The 18,454-nt window shown below is 40.2% G+C and overlaps 1 protein-coding gene across 1 annotated transcript in view; it reads right to left on the bottom strand.

The window, feature by feature from the left end:
• Positions 1–6,532: 6,532 nt before the first annotated feature.
• LOC136858612 (TP53-binding protein 1) overlaps positions 6,533–18,454 on the bottom strand; it is a 770,373-nt gene continuing 758,451 nt past the window's right edge. The window contains exon 19 of the mRNA XM_067138308.2: positions 6,533–6,932. Coding sequence (XP_066994409.2) covers positions 6,742–6,932 — 191 coding nt within the window. The 3' untranslated portion in view covers positions 6,533–6,741. The remainder of the gene's footprint in view (positions 6,933–18,454) is intronic.

Consider the following 18,454-nt stretch of genomic DNA (forward strand, 5'->3'; position numbering starts at 1 on the left):
ATAAATAAATAAATAAATAAATAAATAAATAAATAAATAAATAAATAAATAATGTAAAGCGTATGGGTATAGATATTTTGTTAGTTGGTAAAGAAAAACACGCGTTACAACGTCCTATAGTTCCAATGCAGTTAGGGCCACGCAGCTGTGAGCTTGCATCCGGGAGATAGTGGATTCGAACCCCACTGGCGGCAGCCCTGAAAATGTTTTCCCGTGGTTTCCAATTTTCACACCAGGCAAATGCTGGAGCTGTACCTTAATTAAGGCCACGGCCACTTCCTTCCCGCTCCTAAGCCTTTCCTATCCCACCGTCGCCATAAGACCTATCTGTGTCGGTGTGACGTAAAGTAAATTTTTATGCGCGGGAATATTTCCCTGTAGAGGCCTCAGTATTGAGAATGTAACTGTGTGTTGACAAATGTCAAGACATGGAGAAAGGGGCAATTAGGAAGGGATTACTCAGTAGGGGGCCGGAATGTGACCACCGAGATAACAACATCGTGTCAGGTTTTGCATATCGGTTCCAGGAAACAACAATGTCCTAGGGATCCTCGGGTTGTACCGTGGTTGAGAGATGTGCTGTGTTTCAGTTGCAGTGCTGGGAAGACTGTGACAGGATTGTGAGCTGCACGTTAGTTCCTCATTTCGTTAATTACTTTGCGTAAGGGACGGGATCTGTGTTTTAAGTAGAATCCGTATCAACAGAACGTGACTTCCCATTTTAAAAATGTTTCATGTATCGGCTGCGATTCAAGCCTGGGCCGTCCTGATGAGAAGATAGAACCATTGGAACTGAGTTATCACGCCCGCCAATTACAAAATAGTTACCCGCACTTTTGATGGTGCCATTTGAGGTTTCAATCAGTCCCCAGGCATTTGATAAAATATATAGGCCTACCTATTGAACTTAGGCACGACTCCGCGATTGTCTTGCTATTTTAAAAGTAAAAAAACTTTTTCATAACTTACCGAGGATGCACATGGTGTTGCTTCTCAGTGACAGAACGGTCCCTCTTCAAAAAAAGTTACTTATATGGCACAAAATGAGGAACTAACGTGCAGCTCACAATCCTGTCACAGTCTTCCCAGCGCTGCAACTTAAACACAGCACATCTCTCAACCACGGTACAACCCGAGGATCCCTAGGACATTGTTGTTTCCTGGAACCGATATGCAAAACCTGACACGATGTTGTTATCTCGGTGGTCACGTTCCGGCCCCCTACTGAGTAATCCCTTCCTAATTGCCCCTTTCTCCATGTCTTGACATTTGTCAACACACGGTTACATTCTCAATACTGAGGCCTCTATAGGGAAATATTCCCGCGCATCACAATCCTAAGTGTCTTCCTTTCATTCAAGCAGTACAAATATGGAGAATTATGTATGGCCCTACTGAGCCCTGCTAGTAGATTCTTGTCGCTACGTTAACTTAACATTTCGGCGTACGTTTTTAAGTTGTTCATACCGTACGTAAAACAACGGGTGATCATCGCTCTAGTTTCAGGAAATATTTTGGTGGGGGCCCGGCCCCACTGCCCCCCCCCCGGCTACACCAGTGCCTCATCACAATTGTCTTGATCAGAAGTGGGAAGAGTTGCATTTGGTGTTTTACTGTATGTCATTACCAGAATGGGAAAACTTAAAAAATAACTCTTAGGCAGTGTTTTACTGTATATCATTTACCAGAACGGGAAAACTTAAAAAATAACTCTTAGATGGGAATGGAGGAGAGATTAATTGCCTGCCCAAAAGCACCAAGTGATTTAAGGAAAGTATCCGATAGACAAAGGAAAACATTAAACAGAGATAATTTCTTGTCGTATGATTCCCAGAAGGAAGATTTTAAACCCGACAAAGTTTTGGTGTTTGGAACAAGAAGAAATGTGGTTATTCTACTGAAATCAGGGACTTGGTACGTTGATGGTACCTTCAAGACCACCCCAAATATATTTGCATATTTGCACAGATTTTCATTATCTTAGGAGTGGTATACACAAGCAATGAGAATATTAAAATTTATTTTGCAAAAATAAAAATACATATTTAAAGTTTTTCCAGGGAGTGAGACGTGCTGCTGAGTGATTTGGAATGCAGTTTAACCAACCCACACAACCAAAAGTTATGCCTGATTTTGAACTTGCCGTTATAAACTCTGCACACACATCTTTTCCTGGTACTGACATCTCCTGTTCCTTTTTCCACTTGTTTCAGTCAGTATATTGTAAGGTACAAAGTGAAGGACTACACGGAATGTATATTGATCCTAATGTTAGATCATTCAGAATTGGAATGCATTCCATGTTAGCTCTTGCTTACATACCATCTAAAGATGTTTTAGTTGCATATGAAAAGTTGCTTGTGGAACTACCTGAAAACTTAGTGAAACTCCAGCATTTTTCAAGATGATGTACATCTCTGGTACATCGGAAAGAGGAAGAAGGTGCCCTGTCCCAGCCTGACTCCCTCCAGAACATTGAAATTGTTATTATGCGACAATCCATGGTAAACACAGCACCAATAATGCTCCAGAAGGATGGCATAAATGGTTCCAGTCAGTTGTAGGAAGACATCACCCCTCCTTACGTGTAGCCTTTGATACAATTAGTTGAACACAAGTCATATCAAAGATTGAGGATCTCATAGGAAAAAAATAATCCCATATTGCAACTAGTAAAAAACATCCTGGCAAAGAATGAGGTGCAAATAGATGATTCGATCACAATATCCGATACAATAGACCAGACTACAGGTGTACTACAGGGTGATCCTTTAAGCCTTCTCTTTTTTAATGTTGCAACACATGTCATTCAGGCAACGAAGACAGAAGGCACAAACATTTATATGTATGCAGATGACATGGTTTTAGTGTCCAGATCAATACCTGCTCTGCAGTTGGCATTTGATCGACTCGTAGAGTGGGCTAAAACAAATGACCTTCATGTTAACAGAAGGAAAAGCATGACTATGACCTTTAGGAGAGGAGGCAGACATGCAGCAAGTGATGTGATATATTTGGATGGAGAACAATTAACCAGCGTGAATAAATTTAAATACCTCGGAATAACACTGCATATGCAAGGAACCAATTTCACAGCACATATCAAACAAAGATTAACAGCAGCAGTGGTAGCTATTAATGACATCAAATATTTATTTAAATATCCCTTCAGACAGCGCTGAAGTTATTCAGAGTGAAAATAGCACCTGTTATAACCTACGGCATCTCCAGTATCTGGCAGCATCTGTCAGTAAGAAACTTAAAGGATGTGGAGAAGATAAAAGCAACCTTTTTAAAGAGAGCCCTATGTTTGTCAAAATTCACCTCTTCGACTAGTGTATGAGCTAACTAGGGAAATTATGTTTTTGGAGGAAATACGGGACTAATTCTCTCTCCCATCAACTCCAGCATACCAAAGTTTATTTCGCGAACAGAAAAAGAAAGTGGAAATCTGGTTGGACTTCTACAGTACGGAAGCGATGATGAATGACAAATGGAAGGAAGCCAATTACGAGTTACGGCACATATCAACAGGGCTTGCTGTGCATGGTTTTCACTTCAAACTATGCTCCATGACGAAGTATCACTCACCAAATGAGGGATGCTTGTGTGCTTTGTGCGGGAAGCAATGTGATCGCTATCACGTACTAAGGTGTGAAGGAAGTAAAATTCCTCTAATTAATTTCTGCATTGAATGATTTTGTTTATTCTTTGTATATGGCAATTAGCTGCAATAAATATATTATTAAAAATAACAGCACTAACTCAAGTATCCCTAGGACAGAGAGCTAGAAGGCTTCAGGTGCAGCAAAGAATATGTTTCACTGTCATGGATAACTCCACTTATACAGAGGAAGAAAGGATTTTAGAATATTTAAGGATGCTGAGTCATCATTTCACAATGTGAAACGTAATATATATGCTGCATGTAAAATTTCTTTTTACGAGGGTCGAGTCATAAGTCATGGCAACTATTTTTTTCCCCGCGAACAGGAGACAACACGGTACATTTAAGATATGCATTTGGAAAGTGACAGAACACAGGCCATTGGTAAACATTGTTTTATTGTGGTACAGACACCAAATACACAAGACTATGTACAAAGGACAGGTCTCCACTGGTTACAGACTTTCGAAATAATCACCCAAGGTTTCCACTGTGCGTCGCCAGCGGTGGGGCAGGCACTGAATACCATTCACTGCATGTGTATCACTAACGTGTGACACCTCTCTCCGAAATGCTGTTGCTATGTCCTCTTTGTTAGCAAACTGTTGTGCACATAATGGCTTCTAGATCATAGTCACATGGGCTCAGATCAGGCGAATAAGGCGGGTGTGGAAGAACCTCCCATCCCCACCGCTGTAAGCGATACTGAACGATGGCTGCTGGGTGAGCTGTCGCGTTATCGTGTAGGATTATGGCGTTGTCCAAAAGATCTGGACGTTTGGTTCGCACTGCACTGCACAATTGGTACAACAGAAAGGAATTGTAATAAACTGCATTGACAGTGTGCCCCTCACGCACTGGATGATACACAAGAACACCTTGAACATCGTATGCCAGGATTACCATAACCTTATTGGGCGACTGATTTTGTTGAACCTTGCGTCTCCGTGGTGACCCCTGACAACTCCATTCACTTGACTGTCTCTTCAGTTCAGGTTCATAAGCACGTGCCCATGTTTCATCGACTGCAATAATGCAATTCAACATGGCTTGTCGTTCTTGCTGAAACCTCTCCAGATTGATGCGACATGTTTCGTAAGGAGTCCACTTCTGTACCTCAGTCAAGTGATGTGGCACCCACTTTGCACAAAGTGTACGCATCTGTAGGTCCTTGTGTAAAAAGTGCCGTATTGTTGCTGCTGGTATTGCTCTATGTTCTTGCAATTCCGCTAGAGTCCAGCGCCTGTCCTCATGTAAACACTGATCGATCACCATTATCCGTACATCTTTGTCCATGGACACTGGACGGCCTGGGTGAGGCAAATCGGCAGTTGATACTCTACCCCGTTTGAACGTCTCTACCCATTTCGCCACAGATCATGCACATCTAGTGTTTCCCGCAGCTCTGCATGGCATTGACAAGCATTTCTGCTGCAGAGAACTGCTATTTTAATATACGATCGTTGCTCCTGCTTGTTGACTTCCATTATGTGATGCTCTCACTCACACACTGATCTTGGGGGCATGCTTAGACCCACACTGTTATTTACAAACACCATCTAGTGGCATCATACGCAAGTACATACTGTACGTTTCCAAATGCATATCTTAGATTTTCTGTGTTGTCTCCTGTTTGCGAGAAAAAAATAGTTACTATGACTTATGACTTGACCTAGAAATCTGGTAATACATTTCAGCAAAAAAAATGAATCTGATTGTTATTGGATGATTTAAGAAGGAAGCCATCCTTTCCAGAGTCGACTCAGTTAAATGTAACTTGAAAGCTTTTCAGTCTGTTGAACATACAAGTTCAATATAAATATTACACTATAACATACTGTACCTGTAATAAAGCACACTATTAAACATGTCATTCTTTGTTTAATAGTGTGTTTTTTACAGGTATGTTATAGTGTAATATTTATACTGAACGTGTGTGTTCGACAAAGTGAAAATCTTTTAAGTTACATGTTATTGGATGAATGGGCAACAAGGAAAAAAAAGTGTTGGCAAATATCATTTTAGGTACAGTGGTTGTAGGGAAAAAGGGTCTGGGGGCAAAGATTATTCTGGGAGTATGTGTCCAGGAAAGAATTTTCTAGAGGAAAAATGACCATGAATCTGTCTCTCTTGACATTCATGGGAAAATCACTTTTGAGGATAAAACTTAGAGACCAATACTAATGCCACACATTTCCGATTTTTCTTCTGACTTCTTTGTCTTTTCTGTTATGGAATGATACTCTCCGATCTTTAATAGTCTTCTATATGACCGAGCTCGATAGCTGCAGTCGCTTAAGTGCGGCCAGTATCCAGCATTCGGGAGATAGTAGGTTCGAACCCCACTGTCGGCAGCCCTGAAAATGGTTTTCCGTAGTTTCCCATTTTCACACCAGGCAAATGCTGGGACTGTACCTTAATTAAGGCCACGGCCGCTTCCTTCCCACTCCTAGCCCTTCCCTGTCCCACCGTCGCCATAAGACCTATCTGAGTCGGTGCGACGTAAAGCAAAAAAAAAATCTTCTATATGTTCTATACAATTACCAGTGATCTTAATTTCTTTCTCAAAGCTGTTGGTCATGAGCTTAGTTTTTGTTTCATCAATCATGGGTAGTCCAACGTGCTTGCTGTACTGATTTAGATCTCCATCTTCTCAAGATATAGGGAACTTTTCGAGAAAAGGATGAACCTTAAACTGTGGGAACAATTTGGATGAAGACTGCATCTGACAGAGGAATTTGGAAGAAGCTGGAGGAGGTCTTTGCTCCAGGATGGGAATGAATGGGCTAGAATAGAACAAAACACAACAGTGTTTATTATTACAACAGCATAAGGAATGAATAGTAAGGCATCTGCAGCAAAAAGTACTTTTCATAAAAACAAGATTTTATTGCAACATGATCGTGCGTTTTCTTTTCAAGAATATGAAATTTTTCAATAAATACATCACCTTGATTTAAAAAATGTTATTTATATTTGTAAGAGCACAATATTTGTGTCCCAATAAAATCAAGTTCTGCCACAACACTGTTAACCCGACATGAATTCTTGCCCTTCTTGCACAAGATCCTCTGTCAGTCCAACGGACAATAGTCATAGCGGTAGGATGGATGACCATCATATGGTCGGAATTCCCATCGGATGAGGCACTGTTTGACCCATGAAGTTGATACCATGGGGATGTTCCACTCACGAGCACGGTCCTGGACCTCAGGCGGACAACAGATATCTGTTACTATGACTTTAACAGATTTCAATTCTTTATCTGTAAGAGAGAAAAGCAACATGAAGTTTGTAGTAACACTGGGTACTAAATATGTAATTTTTTTTGCTATTGGTCTGATGTCGCACAGATTCAGATAGGTTTTCTGGTGATGATGGGATAGGACAGGGGTAGGGTCGGGAAGGAAGCAACCATAGCCTTAATTAAGGTTTTGGCCTGGTGTTGAAATGGGAAACCATGGAAAACCATCCTCAGGGCTGCTGAAAGTGTGATTTGAACCCATTATGTAGATATCATATTTTTTTAAATATCTGTAAGTAAGGTTGATACTTCTGACACAAATAAAGAAAGAATGAATCTCCCAAATGAAAATTAACAGGTACACATTTCAAACCACATAGTCAACTCGCTTGGCATCACAATATTACTTTGGTTTCAGTTTCAATGCATGCTTACGAGGCCAGGCGGTGTCTTTGTGCTTATATTACCTATTCTTCCTGTAGAGTCTATTCTGTTTGGCAGTGGTAAGTGGCACCTTTTTGGAAACTCCACAAACTGCTCCTCCTGAAATTCTGCTTGTATAAATTTGCCATGTGCTTCAACAATGTCAAACTTTTGGCATTAATTTTTTTGAAACTTGGTCTCCTTATTATTATAGTGGTAACAGTATTATAATTCTTTAAACAGGTTATAATATATAGTACATTACATTCAGCAAAACTAACTTTTATTTCACTTAAATTGCTAATGCGTATGTTTGCTACACACTCTCGAACCAACACTCGGGAAGTGGATCGATTCCTTGTCGAGACCTTGAATATTTTTGAAAACCATTCTTATTGATGGAAGCTTAAAACTCTTGTCCTATGTATGTATATATGCAACTCAACTGTATTTATGTGGTTGAAAATGCTTAAATCTTCCCTTTTCATCATGTTCAACTTTTCAAATTAACATCCTGATTTATAAGGTGTATTTGGTGTGTCAAAAATGTTCAGTCAAAAAAAGAAAGCAACAGAAGATACAAAAAAAAAAAAAATTCCTTTATTGCACTTAAAAATAATAGCCATCTGCTACAACTCTTGTTTGGTAACGTTCTTGGGTAGTTGCCTCGTCTGCAAAAGAAGGCTATTAATAGAGATGGGAGGTACATATCGTAACATGATAATGTATCCTATTCCACCAGAGTAAGCTGTTCCAGAAATATTATGTTCCACCAGAGACCCTAATACAAAAGTAACTGCCTGAATGAAACAAAAGGAAGGGTAGGGAGTTTCTGATTGGCTAACAGATCGCTTTAAGTGCGCCTCCTGTGCTGATGCGAACAACAGTTTTGTAACAGTTTAGAGGCAGTACTGATATTCCTATCCTGTTACTTGCTGGCCAGTTACAGATATTCTTTAGTTATTCGAAACAGAAACTGTTATGCGCGGTCTTTCCACTTTGAATCTTGTGTTTCACGCTGTGTTGTGAAAAGACCCGATATAACTTATGTGGACAAAACCTCAATTACAGGGAAACAGTTTCTTACAAACGCATTGTAAGAAGGTACCAAAAAAAAAAAAAAAAACCCCAACCTGGTTCATGTAGTTCTCATTAATATACATGGTACTCACTGAAACTTCGTCATCGACTGCAACCTGCTGCAAATATAATTTTAACAGTACAAAGGAAAAGGAGTGATATAGAGAAAAAAGACGCTAGACAAGCCACTTACACAGTTGTTTACCACATGTTCCCAATTTTCTTCCTATGGCGGAAGACGAAGATTTTGGAGATTTTTACACTGGATTTCCAGAGCGAGTTGGCTACACAGTTTGGGTCATGGGAGATGGTGGGTTCCTGTCCTATCCCATCGTCATCATAATATCAAACTGTCAGTGTTACGTAAAAAAATTAAAAAATAGAGTACTTGATTAAGCTCTGCTTATGTCTTGCCTGACAGGACTGTTTCCTCATCTCATTCCCGCAGCATCTGAAGTGTATATGACGGCCCCGTTCATCAACATATTTTATAACGTCGGGACCGAGTGTGTGTTTAACTACAGATACTTGGACACCTCGGAATACACAGAACTACCTAGCAGTTATGGTGCTTTTTATAAATGAAGGTTTCGAAGTATTTGTTCTCGTAATGTATACGGGTCATTGCAAACATTTTCTAGGAATAGTCAAGAATGTGATTGATGAGCTGGCGAAAGGGACAGTGAGAGAGAAGAAAGCGAGATGAAGATATAGTATTGCTACTTATAAGTACTTAGTAAGGTGCGGTTAGGGGCTGCAAGAGACAGCAGTTATAGTGAATGTTCTTCCCAAAAGTTGACCTGCAACTTGTATTATGTTACTTTTTATATCCTAATACTCAAACCTAATACTTCAGTGTAACGGATACACAGGAACATGATACTGGAAAATAACCATTTGTCCCATTCCTAGCTATTAACAGACCAGGCAAGTTGGCCGTGCAGTTAGAGGCGTGCGGCTGTGAGCTTGCATCCGGGAGATATCCCACTGTCGGCAGCCCTAAAGATGGTTTTCTGTGGTTTCCCATTTTCACACCAAACAAATGCTGGGGCTGTACCTTAATTAAGGCCACGGCCGCTCCCTTCCAACTCCTAGGATTTTCCTATCCCATCATCGCCATAAGACCTACCTGTGTTGGTGCGACGTAAAGCCACTAGCAAAAAAAAATCTATGAAGAGTGTTTTGACCTTAGGCTATTGCCGGCTACTCTTTCTTGGTCACAGGAAAATTGGTGAAAACCATTCCATCGATTCTACACCTGTTAGGTTCTTTAGACTTTAGACTGTTGAAAGTAATTTCTAGAGGACCAGTGCTGTTCCGCAGCATTTGTTATAACATAACTCGTCTTGATATGCCTGTCGTAGTCATACTGTTTTGCCTGCCCTTTAACGTATCCACAAAGACGCACACGAGATATTGTCAGTTGGTACAGTTATTTTATTTACAAGTATTTACAAATTAACCACACACATGACCTTAATCGCTGTTGGCACAGACAAAACACTCCCATCACCAAGCCACCATTTTAAAACAACTGAATAACACATCACATAGAAGTTACAACCTTGGAACTCAGTTGGAACAGATGACTACCGACTGCCTACATCGGCATGTCAGTCTAACCACAGCATGTGTACTACTAAACAATAATTCTCTTAACAGTAACTCTCAATAACTGATTCAACAACTAACTTCACCGTCAAGATCGGCTCCTTATATATGTGCCTGGCCAGGCTTCTAGAAAGCTACATTACAAAAAACTACCTTCGTGAAAATTCTAGAGTCTAATACATAGAATATAATGTGCAGAATATTCTTAATCGTTCTTGTGCCTATACCACTCTAGAAGTTACAGTTTGTTTCACAATTATGGATTACAATTTATATGTACAGGTAAGAAGACATTATAATATTAATTTACAGGTATTTACATTAATGGAACTGATATAAATGTCTATGTACAACACGTTTCATGACATAACCTCACAAACAATACGATCATTCGACTATGTAAATAATAATAATAATACCAATACTTTCATGACATAACCTCACACACAATACGATCATTCAACTACGTACATAATAATAATACTAATACTAAATGGATGTACATTACTTCACAGCCATACACAAAAGTAATAATAATAATAATAATAATAATAATAATAATAATAATAATAATAATAACAACAACAATAATAATAATTCAAGCTCTATATCTGCATTAGCTACCCATGGGCGAGAGAATATTGTTTTCAAGTTATAACCGTTTATAGCACTTGCGTCAATATTCTCCCTATAACTTGAAACAATTTCCCCACTTTGTCACACTCTCTTGGTCCACACCGTTTAACCACACACAGACTACCTCAGTCACACAGCCCACCTGTTGGCACTGTTGAAGTCCACAGTTCGCAGCTCGGCGGTTCAATCGGGGACCACCACCTTCGCACGGTGGGTCCGCTGGGTGCGGTTGATGGTGTCTTCGTTTCTGGTGATGGTGATCCACAAGTCCTCCCGTGGCATTCGACGCTCCGCTGGCTTTCCCCTCGTTCATACCTCGGTGTTCTGTTAGGTGGCACCCTTGTTTGGTGGTTGTCGGTTCGGACCCCTTTCGTTCTCTGTCTTGTAGAGGGGGTCCCACTGGCTGTGTCATTGCCGTCTCTGCCCCCATCTCCTGGGACATCATCTGAGCCTCCCCATAGTTCTGCTCCACGCTGAACATCCTCCCTGGACAGTTCACGGTGCCGTGGAGCTTACTGTAGCTGTCAAGCGTCTTGCTCTTGGTGTCATGCCGGTACGACCCATTCACCGTCGAACACCCACGGTGTTTCATCGGCGCGCTGCGCCCCCTCCGGCAGCCACACCGCCGCGTCCGCCGAATTCTCCCACAGCTTCCTCGCAGATCGAAGAATTCAGAGATACTTCCATCTCCTGCCCATGAAGTCCAGTGATCTGGTATTCGGCTCCCTCTTCTGATGTCAATTCAGTCTTGAACTGGGCCCACCCGATTTTCTCCTCGAGTTTTCCTAATGTTCTCTTTGAGTTTTCCCAACTGTGCCCCGATGTTTTCCTCGAGCTTTCCAAACTGGACCTGGATAAAGGAGGTTAACTGTTTAAGCATCACCATGGTCCTCTGGCCGTTCTTCATTTTCAAGTCCAATAGACTGAATAGTCCTGTCACGGTCGCCAGTTAACGCACCCACAAAGATGCACACGAGATGCTGTCAGTTGTTACAATTATTTTATTTACACGTATTTACAAATTAACCACACACATAACCTTAATCGCTGTTGGCACAGACAGAATACTCCCATCACCAAGCCGCCATTTTAAAACCTGAATAACACAGCACATAGAGGTTACAACCCTGGAACACAGTTCAAGAATCAAGAATCTTTATTTGCCATTGACCATATACAATGAAATAGGCTTTGTCAACTGATAATAATTTAGTACTTAATATTACTAAGGCCAAATAAACATACACCTTTTATTAAAAGTTAATACTAACATTATGCATTTCTAAGAATTCAGAGGTATTATAAAATGGATTTTCTATTAACCAATAATACATTTTTCTTTTAAAATTACTTAAAGGAGTGGACCGTGTAGAATGTGGTAATTGATTAAATAATCTTAACCTTCTGTCGGTCGCAATATATAAAGTTTCAAGGAAGGTCGCAATGAGCCTGACAGATCTCCCCACGTATAAGTTTCGGGAAGTTCATGGGGGCAGTTATGAAGTACTCCTTATGTTATATAGGTGTGTTTGAGCCAGTTAAATGTGGTTTAGCGAAAATCTGATCCCAAAATAAGCCGCATTTTGTAATCAGCTATTTTCTTCAAACTTTTAGGTATCTTTGCAGTATTTACAATTTTAATCACAGAGAAAATCTTATGTTGGCGGAAACTATGTTCATACGTCTCAGCAATAACAACAAACATGGAAAATATCATAAACAGGGCTAAACAGGTCATATATTCTTCAGGAAGGGTTCTACAAGAACACTAAATATTTTCGACACAAAAGAAAATCCGTGTCGTTTAAGTGGGCAGTAATCAGAGAGCACTAGCATTTATGTGATACTACATATGGTCACAACACGTGAAATAAAAATGTTTTCTTCCAACTTTTCATCTAAAGTTTCATCCAAACTGTATGATTTCATGCAGTTCTCGACAAACCGCGTAAAAATATTTTGCACAGGCGCTAGTCGATCATGTTCCTTTCTTTCTTCAAGGGTTTGGCCATTGTCAAATCTTAAACAATGAATCAAGAACGTAAATCTCCTGAGGCTCATTACCAGTGCAAACTTTTCTATATCATCTCCATCAGTTCCCCAGAGATTTTCAAGGCTCTGCCTATTCCCTCTGTAAGATCCTGCCAAGTACAATAGGCCAAAGAATGCTTTTATCTCTATCTGGTCTGTAAGCTCAGCGTCCCTTTAACGAATAAAATTTTGCTTCATGTAGTCCACGTATTGATTTGTGTAAGTTACAATAGTGTCTATTATTTCCTCCGTAAATAAACACTGCCAGGAGTCAAGCGGTGATTTAGCTTGCCTTGCTAGTCCTCTAAATCCAGGTAGATATTGTACGAGAATGTGCTTCCTGGCGCGGACCCGTTGGGATGGTGGTACCGTACACCATTTTGTCTTGTCTTTCCCTTTGTAATAATTAGCACTGGCCTCTAATGCTCCTTGTTCATCAGCATAACCGTTGTCATCTTCTTGTTCTGTTTCCTGATTCGAGAAGATCATCACTGTTTGTGTCACTTTCGTCTTCAAAATTCTAATGTAACGCATCATCATCTTCATCCAGCAACAGTCGTTGGACATCCTCCACATCTTCTGCTCTGTCTAAGTTAAAACGTTCCTTCCTACTGGCCATAATGCATGGTAAATCTAAAATAAAGAGAAATTGGGACGTAACTAGTCGCAATGTGCCTGTGAGGCATTGGGCTTATCTTCATGGTTACATGGGAAATTACACCCAATTTAGGGTAAACAAATAATTTAACTACTTACAGAACACCAATTGTTTGCATCTCTTTGAAACACCAATCGCAACGGGAACAGTCGTAATGATCTACCAGAAAAGTTGGAACACTTCTGGCTTATGGAGCGAGCGAACACAGACTGCCTGTCACATGACTAACGAATGTGGCAAGGAGCGAGGCTAGTCAGAGGATGAGAATTGTAGGTCCTTGCATTGGACCGGTAGCGACCGATGACTTCAGCCTGTGCCTGTCAGACCAGTTGTGGCTGAAGGAAGGTTAAACAACTGATTTTATGTGAGTGAGCAAATTTTGACAGCCTGTGAATTGGGATGTCAATGTCTGCTTTGCCCTGAGTATCATGAAGGTGAATGTTTTCCCTAGTACTGCATTCATTTATATTGTTTTTAACATATGTCAAAGATATATAAATATACAAATTTATAATTGTCAGTATTTTAAGCTTAGTGAAGAGAGGTCGACAATGGTTAATTGCACCAGCCCTACACATTGTTCGGACAACCTTTTTCTGTGTTAGAAGAATATTATATACATAAGAAGAATGCCCCCATAATAACAATCCGTAAGTAATGTGTGACTGGAAGGGACCAAAATATGCCATCCTTAGGTAGTCACTGCTAACTAAATCCCTCAATTTCCATATCAAATAGGCCACTGGTGATAATTTTTTTACAAACATGATAATGTGTGTTTCCCAGTTCAATTTGGCATCAATATGAAATCCCAAAAGTTTGACTGACTGACTTTCAATATCTTTGGATAATCCTAGGGTAAGAAATTGAGTTTTATCCTGATTGCACAACAGCCTATTGGATGAAAACCAACGCATTGCAGTTCCAAGAGTTCCCTGTGATATCTGATTCAAACCTGAGATGCTCTGGTGTTTTGTAATTAACGTTGTATCGTCTGCATACGATATAAGAACATGACATTTGACATTTTGCGGTAAATCATCGACTGCAAGAATGAATAAAAATGGACTGAGGACAGAACCCTGTAGCACACCAGTTGTAACTTTCTTCAAAGTGGAATACCTATTTTTAATTGAGACAAACTGATATCTGTTATTTAAGTATGACTGAATTATGTTCAGTGGGGGATACTCGACACCATACATCTCAAGCTTTGCAAGTAAAATTTCATGATTAATACAATCAAAAGCTTTACTTAGATCACATAACACCAAAGAGATCGCCTGCTTGTTTTCAAAGGCTGTTAATATCTGATTAACAATTTCAAGGACAGCAGTAATAGTACATTTACCTTGTCGAAACCCAAACTGACAGTCGGATAGCAGATTGTAAGTTTCAAAACAGTTGCTAAGTTGATTGTACAAAAGCGATTCTAATATTTTAGAAACTATTGGAACAATAGAGACTGCTGCACGATAGTTCTGAAGAAATTCTTTGTCCCCACCTTTAAATACTGGAATAACTTTAGAAATTTTAAGTAGATCAGGAAAAACTCCAAACTCTACACACTTATTAAAAATAAAAGCTAGAGGTTTAAAAATCAAATGTATTATTCTTTTGATGATGTAATTAGATAACCAATAACAATCCATACTCTTAAGAGTTTGATAATTTTAAGCTAACTTTAATTAGTTCAACAGATGCGATTTCAACCCAATGGAAAGTGTTTCGGCAGGAGGGTTGATTGTGAAGAAAGTCACTCGCAGCTGTTACTGTTGCCTTAATTTGATCTCTGATTTCTTTTACACAGTTTAAGAAATAATTATTCAGTTCTTCCGGATCGTGAAATGTGTCCTGAGTTTGAGTAGGGATGTTTTCTTGTACTATAACATCCCATGCCGCCTTGCATTTGTTGGGTGCATTCTCAATATATTTTTCATAAGCTAAAGTTTTGGCATGGAAAAGTTTTCTTTTATATAACTTTTTACAATTAAGATAAGCTTTATACATGCCATTTTGCTTGGTTCCTCCTCAACAAGGGTTTTTATAAATTCTATACAGCATTCTTTCTCTATACTGAGTCAATTCATCAGTATACCAGTTCAACTTCTTGCTTTTAAGTTTAGCATTATGACTAATTATTTTTACCAGCAGTAAACATAAATGCCACAATTCAACCAATTTATTTAAAAAGTTTCCAAATACAGTTTCAATATCATTTGCTCCCATTTGAAATTCAAATACAAAGCCCCAGTTAATTTGTTATAGATTTTCAATAAATATGTTAATATAATCATCAACCTGACTTTTTACCCACATCAGAACAGGTTTGTCATTGTAAATTATGTCAGGCTGGTTAAGATATAATGATATAAGCAAGGGGTCGTGATCTGCAAAATCCCCACCAACAAGTCTAAGTTTATACAAATCTCTCGAAAAATTTACAATAATATTATCCAAGCATGCATCATTATGTATAGGTAGCTTGTTTGTGAAAGTTAAATTTAGAGTTCTTAGTAAATTCAGAAAATTTCTAGAAATCTGCCGATCTGAATATGCCATCTCCATGTTAAAATCCCCATAAACAGCAACTTTGACCTTAAAATTCAAAATTATTTCCATTACTAATTCAAAATTCTTAAGAAATACACAAGCGTTGGCATTTGGAGATCCATACAAACTAACAATTATCAAATTCTGATCAACCAGCTTCACACAACTAAATTCTCCCTTTAATTCCACACAATATTGACTTAAGAGGCGGCCGGAGTCAGGTCTAGATCCACCTTTTATTTCAAAATATTGCCACTAGTCTCGTTGCTGTTGACAGTTAACTCCACTGATAATTACATCGCGGGTGCATAGATGTCAGCAAGAAAGGCCAAGGCCGAGCGAGCGATTCCTCTCTCATCCTCCAGCATCACAGTCGTGTCGCCAGGAAGTTGTGATACAGTACTTGCACGGAGCTGATGGTGTTAACATTTGTACGGGATGCGAAACATTCCAGGAAATTACTGAGCATGGGTTAGTGCTGAGCAAAACAGTCAAAATAACGTTCCGTTTCCGACAAAAATAAATGAAATGACGTATGACTTTTAGTGCCCAGTGTGTCCGAAGGCAAGTTCGGCTTGCCAGATGCAGGTCTTTTGATTTGACGCCCGTAGGCGACCTGCGCGTCGTGATGAGGATGAAATTATGATGGAGACGACACATACACCCAGCCCCCATGCCAGAGAAATTATGGTTAAATTTTCCGACCCTGCTGGGAATTGACCCCAGGACCCCTGTAACCAAAGGCCAGCAAGCCAGACACTGTTTCCCACGTTGAAATGAAGTAGTGCATCAACCCCGTCCCCGCCTCACGTCTTTCCCTGTACCGGCCAGTCAGTGATACATAATATAATTCTATCCAATGAAAATACAAACTGATATAAAAGAAGTGAATTCATTTACGCGTTTTTAGTCACACAGTAATACTTTGGACATGCGATAAAGATTGTAACACGACCAAGAACGGAATTTTCCAACAACCCTGAGTAAAAAAATGTCTTACAAATCTATAACAGTCTTTCCCTTGGAAACAAACAGTTCTGAAATATATAAACAATGTATATTGTGTTAATATTTGGATTAGATCAAAAAAGCGTGTTTTCGGAGACGCAGGGGTGCTGGAATGTTGTCCCGCAAGAGTTCTTTAACGTCTCAACACGAGGCTGACATATTTGAGCACTTTCCAATACCGCCGCACTGAGCCAGGATCGAACCTGCCAAGGGGCAGGGGAGAAGGAGTGTAATTAGAGTAACTACTAAGCTCAAAAAATACCACTTCATTCTCGCTCTCGGTGACGTCAGGCGCTTTAGCCAATAGCAGCGTTGCTCTCCGGAATGACCTATCTGACCTGTGAGTTATTCTAGTTACGTTGGAAAATCCCATTTCCAAGACATACAAGGACGGTTTTGTATACCTACCCGTTATGAAACTCTGAAACGGTGCTGGTGAAGAACGCAACAGCTGAGGGGCACTGCAACTTCCCTCTGTAGGAGGGGGTAGTAGAATAACACTCACAGTATCTCCTCCCTGTCGTAAGAGGCAACTAAAGGGGGCCCCATAGGCTCTGAACTTGGGAATCTGGGTTGGTGATCACGGAGCTCTTAGCTGAGCCCTACCTTTATTTCCACTTACTTGTGCCGGGCTCCTCACTTTCATGTATCCTTCCTCTTCTTCAAGTGTCATCTCCTTTCTTTGCTGGTTGCTTTACGTCGCACCGACACAGATAGGTCTTATGGCGACGATGGTACACGAAAGGGCTAGATGTGGGAAGGAAGCGGCCGTGGCCTTAATTAAGGTACAGCCCCAGCATTTGCCTGGTGTGAAAATGGGAAACCACAGAAAACCATTTTCAGGGCTACCGACGGTGGGGTTCGACCCTACTATCTCCCGAATACTGGATACTGGCTGCACTTAAGCGACTGCAGCTATCGAGCTTGGTTCATCTCCTTTCAGAAGATCGGCTACCATCATAGAGATTCTTGCTTTGGATGTTGCTCAGTAGTGGAACAGTTGAACCATGTTTTCAAATTATCAATCCAAGGAATGCGCCTTCTTCCTGGTCTTCTTTTGCCTTGTATCTTCCCTTGAATAACCAACTGCAGTAGACGATATTATCTTCTCTCATCTATCCTATCCGACCACATTTGGTCAACTCTTGTTCTTTTCCGACCCCGATGGTATTACGTAAGGAGGCCTATGCAGTCTTTCATTTTCACGCCCTTCGAGGCCCTTGTCTTTCTTTGGCCGATACCATTTTTCGAAGTGTCGGATCCCTTCCATTTTTTCTCTCTGATTAGAGTTATATAGAGGATGGTTGCCTAGTTGTACTTCCTCTCAAAACAATAATCACCACCACCACCATCACTGCCCTGCAACTGAAAAACGGTTATATTCTTGTAACTGTTCCCGAAACAGTTGCGTTCTATCTGTCCCAGCTGTAATGGGTATTACAAACAGTGACACATGCACGGAGCCTCAAGGAGGGTTGTAATGCAGAAACAGGGTAGGTCCGCCTGCAAGCCTCGTATCGAGAGCAAGGGAAGCAGAGCAGCG

This window comes from Anabrus simplex, chromosome 1, assembly GCF_040414725.1.
Source record: "Anabrus simplex isolate iqAnaSimp1 chromosome 1, ASM4041472v1, whole genome shotgun sequence".
Taxonomy (NCBI): domain Eukaryota; kingdom Metazoa; phylum Arthropoda; class Insecta; order Orthoptera; family Tettigoniidae; genus Anabrus; species Anabrus simplex.